The 9915-nt window shown below is 52.1% G+C and overlaps 1 protein-coding gene across 7 annotated transcripts; it reads left to right on the top strand.

Annotated features, from left to right (window-relative positions):
• Window positions 1–3542: 3542 nt before the first annotated feature.
• ZNF575 (zinc finger protein 575) lies at window positions 3543–6321 on the top strand. Of its 7 annotated transcripts, none has more exons than XM_042919195.1 (4): window positions 3543–3651; window positions 3932–4027; window positions 4465–4621; window positions 5086–6321. In XM_042919195.1, exons 3-4 carry the CDS (start codon window positions 4540–4542, stop codon window positions 5742–5744), a joined length of 741 nt encoding a protein of 246 aa, XP_042775129.1. In that variant the 5' UTR covers window positions 3543–3651; window positions 3932–4027; window positions 4465–4539; the 3' UTR covers window positions 5745–6321. The 7 variants fall into 7 exon arrangements, with proteins under 7 accessions (XP_042775129.1, XP_042775130.1, XP_042775123.1 ...); XM_042919196.1 differs by having other exon boundaries at window positions 4424–4621; XM_042919189.1 differs by having other exon boundaries at window positions 3932–4046.
• The last annotated feature ends 3594 nt before the right edge of the window (window positions 6322–9915 follow it).

Raw genomic sequence — 9915 nt, 5'->3', positions numbered from 1 at the left:
TTAAGCGTCCGACTTCAGCTCAGGTCACGATCTCGCGGTCCGTGAGTTCGAGCCCCGCGTGGGGCTCTGGGCTGATGGCTCAGAGCCTGGAGCCTGCTTCCGATTTTGTGTCTCCCTCTCTCTCTGCCCCTCCCCCGTTCATGCTCAGTCTCTCTCTGTCTCAAAAATAAATAAATGTTAAAAAAAATTTTTTTTTTTTTTAAAAAGTCAAAAGAGGCGCCTGCGTGGCTCAGTCAGTTAGGCGCCTGACTTCCGCTCAGGTCATGATATAGCTCGTGAGCTCCGCATCAGGCTGTGCCTTGACAGCTCAGAGCCTGGAGCCTGCTTCAGATTCTGTGTCTCCCCCTCTCTCTGCCCCTACCCCGCTCTGTCAAAAATAAGTAAACATCAAAAAATTAAAAAATAAAATAAAATAAAATAAAATGTCAATGACAGATTAAAGAATCACAGAAAACAAACACAATGTGTGGATCTTGTTTAAATTCTGATGCAGACGCAACAAGTGTAATAAAAAGATATTTATGGGATATAATGTCCGGCATATAGCTTCAAAATCATCTGGGAGGAGTGGGTGGGGGAATGAAACATTGGCCATCAATAGATAATTGCTGATGCCAGCCACTTCTATTATTAACAATTCTAGGGGCGCCTGGGTGGCTCAGTTGGTTGAGCGTCCGACTTCAGCTCAGGTCATGATCTCATACTCCATGAGTTCGAGCCCCGCGTCGGGCTCTGTGCTGACAGCTCGGAGCCTGGAGCCTGCTTCAGATTCTGTGTCTCCCTCTCTTTCTCTGCCTCTCCCCTGCTCATGCTCTGTCTCTCTCTGTCTCAAAAATAAATAAAAACATTAAAAAGAATAAAATAAAAACAATTCTATTCTCATGCTTTCTGTATGTTTGAAATAAAACATTGTTCTTACAAATGAAAAGCAAGATATGCAGGGGACAATGGCAGAAATGTGATAATGTGAAGAAATGACTCTTGGGGTGCCTGGGTGACCCAGTCGGTTAAGGGTCCGACTTTGGCTCAGGGCATGATCTCACAGTTGGTGGGTTCAAGCCCCACGTGAGGCTCTGTACTGACAGCTCAGAGCCTGGAGCCTGCTTCGGATTCTGTGTCTCCCTCTGTCTCTGCTCCTCCCCTGCTCGTTCTCTGTCGCTCTCCATCTCTCAAAAATAAATGAACATTAAAAAATATAATAATAAAGTAAAAAGAAATGACTCTAAAGTTTGAAAGTTGTGATAATGATATTTTAGTTGTGTTTCAAAGAGAGAGAGTCCTTATTTTTTTTTTAATGTTTATTTATTTTTGAGACAGAGACACAGCATGAACGGGGGAGGGGCAGAGAGAGAGGGAGACACAGAATCGGAAGCAGGCTCCAGGCTCTGAGCCATCAGCCCAGAGCCCGACGCGGGGCTCGAACTCACGGACCGCGAGATCGAGACCTGAGCTGAAGTCGGACGCTTAACCAACTGAGCCACCCAGGCGCCCCGAGAGTCCTTATTTTTTAGGAACACAGGTTTAAGTGTTTCTGGATGAAATGTGTGGAATTTGCTTCAAAATAACTCAAGGGACTTAATGGGGGAGGGGATGATGGAACAAAATTGGTCATGTGGGTGATGGATTGGTGAGGGGCTGTTTATACTCTTCCCCTTCCTTTCTTTTGGTCATGTTTAAAATTTTCCATAAACTAAAACAATTTTTAAAAAAAAGAGTATATTGAGGCCCCTGGGTGGCTCAGTTGGTTAAGCGCTTGACTGTTGATCTCAGTTCAGGTCTTGATTTCAGGGTCATGAGTTCAAGCCCCATGTTGGAGTCCACACTGGGCATGGAACCTACTTTAAAAAAAAAAAAAAAAAAAAAAGAGAGAGAGAGAGTATATGAAGACCTAAACTAGTTCATGCCACTTCCCATATTTAAAACCCTTCCTTGGTTTCCCACTCAGCTAGGCCTCTTTCTAATTCCTTGACCTCAAGTTCTGTATTGTCCCCAACGTCTATCTACTCATCACAGAGAACTTCTGGCTGTTAATCCTTTTCCAGCGTTTATTTGATACAGATTTATTGGACACCTACCCTGTTCTGGACAGAGGGTGAACAAGGCAGACAAGTTGTTCGTCTTAACAGGGAATACATTCTAGAGGACAGGAATACTGTATTAAGTGCCTACCAGGGAGATGTGACAACAGAATAATGAAGGGAAGGGAGCATCATGAGCTACGGTGGACAGGGGAGGCCTTCTGCAGTGGTAATATTTGAAATGAGATCAGAGTGGGGAGTCAGACAAATACGTTGATGGAGGAATGACCTTGGGGGAGGGGGAGGACATAGGGAACCGCCAGTGCAGAGGCTCTGAAGTAGGATGGACCATGGGATGTACCAGCCCTGGAAAGAAGGTGAGTTTGGAGGATGGAGGTAGGAAAGATCCCCTGAACGCAGCATGTTCCTTCCCACCTTGAGCTCTCTGAACTTGCTATTCTGGGACAACTTTGATTCTATCATGGCCTATTTCAATGCACAATAAAAACAAAAAGTAATATTGGTAACATGCATTGAGCACTGTAGGCACTGGTCTAAACTTTCCATTGATTACTGAATTTAATCCTAACGTCCCAGAAAGATGAAGGGACTTGGCCAAGGTTACACAGATAGAAAGTGGCCAAGTCAAGATTCCAAACTGGTTACCCAGGCAATCCGGCTCCAGAGTTCGAATAACCCTACACCTAACACCCAGGGCTCCCAGGACTCGCCAGACCTTATCACACTGAAGACCCACCCATGCAGGGCATTTTTATGGGCACTTCACGGTCATTCTCGTGCTGGGCGGGAAAGTGCACCGTCATGGCCCGGGGAAGGGTGCCAAGCGTGGCACCCAGGGCCTGGCACCAGGAGATCCAACCCTCCCAAGAACTCCCGCTGGGATATTTCGGGAACCCCCGTCCCCCTCCCCTTACCACATCTGGGCCGGGGCATTGGGGTGGGAGGGGCTGAGATTCTTGAATCACCCAATGGCGAAGGGTGCCGGGGGCCTATGCAAATAACACATTTTTTATTGGACCTCAGCTCTCTCTGAACCTGGAGCCTCACCCCGCCCACTCACGAAAAATTGGCCAGACTTCTTTGCAAAAGCCTTGGGCAGACGTTTCTTGCAATTCCCTCCGGAGAGTGAACTCAGGTTCCCAACGAATTCTCGAAAGGAAGGGGGACACAGAGAGGGAAGGTGCCTATGCTGGGCAGTGTCTCAGTGATCTCGAAACCCAGTTTCCCCGAGTTAGGTCCTGCACGTGCTTGACTCCACTCAGCCACCGTAGGCCCCGCAAGCCGCAGTACACTTTCCTATAGCCCTTAGACTAGCTCCGCGCTTGCTCACCAACTTGCCTGCCTCGCGCACCCACCCCTTCGATTTCTTCTCCCGCGGCAGCCTCAGCTGGCCGCGACTGCGCATGCGTACTGACGCCCCCACCGGGCCCCGCGTGGGAGGAGTGGATGGAAATGAGGCTGGGCAGAGCAACTCGCGCACCCTCCCTCCCCTCCCGTCGCTGGGCGCGCGCCGGGAGGTGCAGCTCCGCCGCGTCCGAGGGCAGCGCAGCAGCTGCAGCGGCCGCTGCGGGAGGGGCCCGGAGCCCCGCCCCCGGGGAGGGGCCTTCCGCAGGTGAGCGGGGCTCGGGTCCGGGCCTGGATGCCCGGGTCTTCGGGAAGTGGATTGGGGGCTGGACGCCAGGATCTCCCGGAAAAGAATCGATTGGAGTCCTGATGCATAGGTTCCGGAGGGACTGCATTGGTGCCTGAGCCTTGGTAGGGTGCATTGGTGCCCGAATGCCATGATTCCGAGGGGTGCACTGAGGCCCGGACGCCTGAGACCCCGAAGGAGAAATCCATTAGGCGTCTCTTAATCGCAAGACAGGCCACATTCTTTCTGCATCTCCCTCCAGGTCTCCCCTCTACCCTCCACGCTGGGGATGAAATTTAGCAACAAGAAGGAAGCAGTTCACGCGGCGTCCATGGACGGAGACTAAACCGCGACTCCGGTAAAGCTACCTATTGGAGGTGAATCCCGCCCACTGAGCTCAGGCTCCTCCCCTGGGACAGAGTTGTAAAAGACCCGCCCACCCCGCTGGAAGGCCCCTCCCCTGGGTCTGAGTGGCTTTGGAGCTTATTTATATGGCCCCGCCCATTCCCGTCTTAGTTTCCACTGCTGGGAGGTTCTAATGGGGGGAGGTCCCGCCCACTGTGGATCCTGGCTTCGGCAGCTCTGCGCTCAGGACAGCCCCAGAGTTTAAGTTGTAGAGGCCTCGCCCACTCCGTTCAAGGGCTCCAAGCCTGGGTCTAAGTTGCAAAGGGTCACGTTTGCATAAACCCCCGCTAGTTGTGCTTTTAGGCTCCGCCGGCCCGCAAGCAACACCTGCCCTGCCTTTGGATTCCAGACTTAAGACCTCGCTCCTAAAACACTGGTCCGTGATTTTAGGCCCTATAGCCTATCCCCATCAGCCTGATCATCACCGGCGTGGCCTAGCTCCCTCTGGGTTCCTGGGCCAGCAAGATGCTGGAACGAGATGCGGAGTCCGCAGCCGGGGACACGGATCCTAGTCCCACCGGCAAGGAACCTATAACCAAAGGAGGAGGTGAGAGCAGTCCCGCCTGTGAGTAGGGGGCATTCTACAGGAATTGGGGCCAAGCGAATCACATTTTGAGGGAATCTCAGGGCGAAAGTTTGAAGGCCTAAGGTGATGGCCATTTGGGTTGCTCCGAATCGCGTTCTGGGGAATCGTACTATTTGGCGTTGGGGAAATTCAGTGATCATTTTTGGGGCTCAGAAAATTAAAGGAGGCTCAGGGGGTTTGCTATGTGGAATTTCAGGGTGATCACTTGGGAATGTACTAGAAACGAACATCTTAGTCGCTTTGGGGTTCCAGCTCCGTAACCCTTTGGAGCCCCTTAGGATGATCATTTGAGGAATCTCAGTATGACCCTTGAGTGTCCAGATACACTCCAAGTATCAAGGCTGGGACGGGGTGGGGGGCGGGGGAGGGAAGCCTGGCCTAAATTCAGGTTGTTGGCTGATGCCTGGAGCCCTCCTGTCCTGTAGCTCCCCACCAGGGCTCGCCGCAGAAGCCCAGCCAGTCGGTTCCCGGGCCTGCCACGTCCGCGGGGGCGCCTTCTCGACCCCGCCGGCGGCCCCCGCCCCAGCGCCCGCACCGCTGCCCCGACTGTGACAAGGCCTTCTCGTACCCGTCCAAGCTGGCCACGCACCGGCTGGCACATGGCGGCGCCCGCCCGCATCCGTGCCCCGATTGCCCCAAGGCCTTCTCCTACCCCTCCAAGCTGGCGGCTCACCGCCTCACGCACAGTGGTGCCCGCCCACACCCGTGCCCACACTGCCCCAAAGCCTTTGGCCACCGCTCCAAGCTGGCCGCCCACCTCTGGACCCATGCGCCTGCCCGCCCCTACCCGTGCCCGGACTGCCCCAAGTCCTTCTGCTACCCCTCCAAGCTCGCAGCCCACCGCCACACCCACCACGCCACCGACGCCCGCCCCTATCCTTGCCCGCACTGCCCCAAGGCTTTTTCCTTCCCCTCGAAACTGGCCGCCCATCGCCTGTGTCATGACCCCCCCACGGCGCCGGGCAGCCAGGCCACGGCCCGGCATCGCTGCTCCAGCTGCGATCAGGCCTTTGGCCAAAGACGCCTCCTGCTCCTTCACCAACGCAGCCACCACCAGGCTGAGAGCCAGGGGGAGCGCGAGTGAGCCCTCCCCTTGGCTCACAGCGCCCCCCTGCCGCCAGCCCAGGTCAATGAAGAGGTGGCATTTCTAAGCTGGGCTGTATGGACTTGCCTCTGCTCCACGCTGGGCTCAAACTTACCGGGCTGAGGACTTCTGCTCACCTGTTTGGGGGAGGGAAAGGTGTCACCCATAGTTAGCACTGGGACCCAAACTATGGGTTTGGAGCTGTGGGTTGAAATCAAGTCCTGGCTCCGGTTTTTTTCCCTCCTATTCACAAGGCAAAAGTAAAAAGTCTGCTAGCACCGGGGGTTGGTGAGGAATGTGGGGAAACAGGGTCTCTCCTTATTGTGAGTTAAATTGGTGCCTGCATTTTGGCCGTTTTGACTGTATCTATAAAAAATTTTAAATGCACACATGGTCGTGTCAACTATTCCACTTCTAGGAACTTATCCTGTAGATAAACTCAGCACGTTGAAATAGGCTAAGGGTAAGGATGTCCACAGTGGGATGGTTGTGGCCAAAGATGGGAAACAATCCAAGTGCCCATTGGTAGGGGACCAGCTAATAAATTCCCGTAGGGCCACAGAATGGACTATGTTGCTGTAGGAGGAAAAAAAAAAAAAAAAGTCTATTTGTATAGATGGGGAAAGAGTTCCTAAATATACTAAATAGTGAAAGCAAGAACAAAGGGTATACTACCAAGAGTAAAAAAAAAAAAAAAATTTAAATATTTATTTTTGGGGAGGTCACAAGCAGGGGAGGGGCAGAGAGAGGGAGACACGGGATCTGAAGCAGGCTCTGTGCTGACAGGCTGACATCAGCAAGCCTGATGCAGGGCCCGAACTCCCGAACCTCGAGATCACGACCTGAGCTGAGCCGAAGTCAGACACACTCAACCGACTGAGCCACCCAGGTACCCCAGTATAAATTTTTTTTAAAGCTCAAGCTTTAGAGCCAGCCCTGACCCACTACTGGGGGGCCTTGGACAAGCTTTGACACTTCTCTGGAGTCAGATGCCTTATCTAGAACATGGGAGTGTTATAAGGCCTTTAGAAGGACGCAGGCATCATCTCTGGCAGTCACTTCCCTCCTGAAGCCTGTTTCTCCTGCTATAAAGGAAGAATGAGCTAACCTGGAGTTGCCCTTCACTCTACAGATGTGTATTAAGTGCCCACAGTGTGCTGGCCCCTGCCCAGGGTGGTAGGAACACACCAGTGAACAAGACAAGCCTGGTCTAGTGACGGAAGCGGGCACTAATCAAGTAGGGACCAAGAAAAGAAAAAAAAAAAAAAAACTAAAGCGGGGCGGGGGGGGGGGGTAGGGGAGGCAGCCACCACCAACAATTATTTCAATGTTGACGTGGCCAAAGACGCCATTCAATGAATGACATCCGTGGCATGGGCTTGGGAACAGGCCAGTGAAAGAGAACCAGGAGCTCAGAAACAGACCTGTGCTTACCGGGGGTCCTGACTCGTGACAATCCCCACATGTCCATGAGGGCCTGACAGTATACGTTTGTAGGTTTTGTAGGCCACGGCATCTGCTACAACTACCCCCACTCTGACGCTGTGGTACAAAAGCAGCTGTACACGTTATGATACATGGGTGAATGAGTGCGGCTGTGGTCCAGTAAAACTCTGCAGAAATAGTAGGTGGGCTGGGTGTCGCCCATGGGATGTCGTTTGCAGATCTCTGCTGTCGGTGAGTGGGGAAAGGACAGGCTAATCTGTGAACCAGCTGAGAGGTACGGGAAAAAAAACCAAGTGGGACCCTGTGGAGGCAGAATAATGGTCCCCAAAGAGGTCCACGTCCTAATCCCCAGGACGGGAGCATGTTAGTTTACACATGGCAGAAGGGACTTTGCAGATGTGATTAAGGATCTTGGGTGTGGTTAGGCAGGATACTGGCCCCCCAAAGATGTTCACTCCCTAATCCCTGAAACCCACAAATATGCTATGGGGCGAAGGAGAATTATGGATCAAGGAATCAAAGTTGCTAATCGGCTGACTTTAAAAGAGGGAGATTATCTATCCCCTTGAGGTGGGGAGATTATCCTGATTATTCCAGCTCCCCCACCCAACATAACCAGAGGTGTCCTTAGTCAGAGGCCATGTGACAATGGGAGCAGAGACTGGAGGGATGCAGGGCCATGGGGCAAGGAATTCAGGCAGCCTCTAGACACTGGAAAAAGTAAGGAAATGGATCCTCCCCGGAAGGCACACAGCCTTGCACACCATGATTTTAGCCCACTGAGACTGACATTGGACTACCACTGACCTGCAGAACTGTAAGAAAATAAATTTGTGTAGTTTGAGGCCCCTAAGCTTGGGATAGTTTGCTACAGCAGCAATAGGAATCTTACAGATCCCGGTCTCATACCATACACAAAAATAAGTTTCTGGTGAGTTAAGATTTAAGTTGGGAAAGCAAAACAGATGGAAATAATAAAGGAGAATATCTTAGTAACCTCAGAGGTACAGAAGGAATCCGTACGACACGAGAAATGCACATCGTAGAGGAAAAGACTGGTAAATTTGACCATAAATCAAGTGACAACTATGACAAGAGATACAAGAAGAGTGTATATATACCTAGCACATACTATTATATAGAGGGTTAGAAAAGATATGTTTGAGGAGGGGATGTTTGGGTTCAGATCCGAAACGTGTGGATGGAATGAGAGATGCTTTGTGGAAGTATCCAGCATAAGGGGTAGGACTGAGCAGGCAAGTGCAAATTAGCGGGCCGCCAGACCACAGTCCACTCAGCAAAGCCTTGGGGGAGGGGTGGGCGAGGGTGAGGATTCAAGTCCTTCCACACCTGGAAGTGCGGTTTGTATCAATGTTTACATACAGAGCTGTTCTGGAAGATGCCCTCCGCAGCAACCACACCACCATCAAGGTTTCAGGGACCCAAACGCACTTGAGGGGTGTTGATCTCTGGTCTAAACGTCATTGTACAGGTGGGGAAACAGGCCCGGAGAGATGGGATTTGCTTGTACCCAAACAAGGCCAGCAGGCCGGGACCTGATGAGCCAGGGTGGATCGCGTGTGTAGCTCAGGCCGGCTCCTGCCCGAGGGCCTTTGCACTTGCTTTTCCAGACCTCCCCTACTTCTCACTGCAGAGGAATTCTTCCTGCAGAGGAATCAGTCCCTTGAGATGCCTCCCCCGCTGACCTTATCTAAACCACGCCACCCTGCCCATCACTGTAACACTGCCCTGCGTTATCTGCCTCACACGTTTATCACTGCTCAATGCTGCAGTCTCTCTCCCAGAGGAATGTCACCCCGTGAGTGGGGCCTCATGTTTTTCACACTGCAGTTCCACGGCCTCACCCATAGCGGGCGCGGTGGGCAGAACAATGGCCTCCCAAAGACATCCACATCCTAATCCCTGGAACCCGCCAATATGCTATGTGGCAAAGGGGAATTACGGTTGAAGAAATCAAAGCTGCTAATTGGCTGACTTTAAAACATGGAGGTTATCCCAGAGTATCCAGGTGGTCTCGAGGTAAACACGAGGATCTTTTAAAGGTGGCAGGAGTCAGAAGAGTCAACGTCAGGGTGATGTGAAAGACTCCCCTTGCCACTGCTGGCTTTGAATACAGAAGGGGAATTGGGGATTTGGGGAAAAGACAAGGAAGCAGATTTTCCCCAGAGCTTCCAGAAGGAACACGGCCCTGCCTACATCCTGAGTTTTAGCCCAGTAAGACCCGTTTTGGACTTCACACCTCCAGACCTGGAAGGTTCTACATTTCTGTTGTTTTAAGACACCGGGTTTGGGTTAATTTGTTACCTCTGACTGCCCTTTGCTCTGCTCAGACCCCTTCCTGACCTCCCTGGCCACAGGATAATGTCCAAGCTTTTCGACCTGGCGTTCACAGAACTTCGGGACAGCCCCGTCCTCTTGCTTTCTGCAGTGATGTCACTGTTCTCTATCTGTACGCTCTACTACAGCAGCCACTGAGCACTTGAAGTGTGGCCAGTGTGGCCGAGGAAGTAAATTTTTCCTTTCCTTTCAGTGCAGTTCATTTAAATAGCTACCTGTATCCAGGGCCTACCGCGTTGGACAGCACAGCTGCAAGGGCTATGTCCACCCTTCCAGACAGATCTGCCCTTAAAGTCTCTTAAGCAACTGCCCCTGGGGAGCCAGGCTCGTTCCTGCCCTTGGCCTGCGCCATGGCCTCTGCCCAGAA

This window comes from Panthera leo, chromosome E2, assembly GCF_018350215.1.
Source record: "Panthera leo isolate Ple1 chromosome E2, P.leo_Ple1_pat1.1, whole genome shotgun sequence".
Classification (NCBI taxonomy): domain Eukaryota; kingdom Metazoa; phylum Chordata; class Mammalia; order Carnivora; family Felidae; genus Panthera; species Panthera leo.
Note: the sequence above shows the minus strand (reverse complement) of the source record. Positions and strands in the feature narration are given on the sequence as shown.

Bases quoted from the DNA above. Each gene is read 5' to 3' on its own strand.
- ZNF575 (XM_042919195.1), top strand. From the start codon at position 4,540: ATGCTGGAACGAGATGCGGAGTCCGCAGCCGGGGACACGGATCCTAGT. The intron at 4,622-5,085 runs GTGAGAGCAGTC...CCTGTCCTGTAG, and splicing joins ACCTATAACCAAAGGAGGAG to CTCCCCACCAGGGCTCGCCG.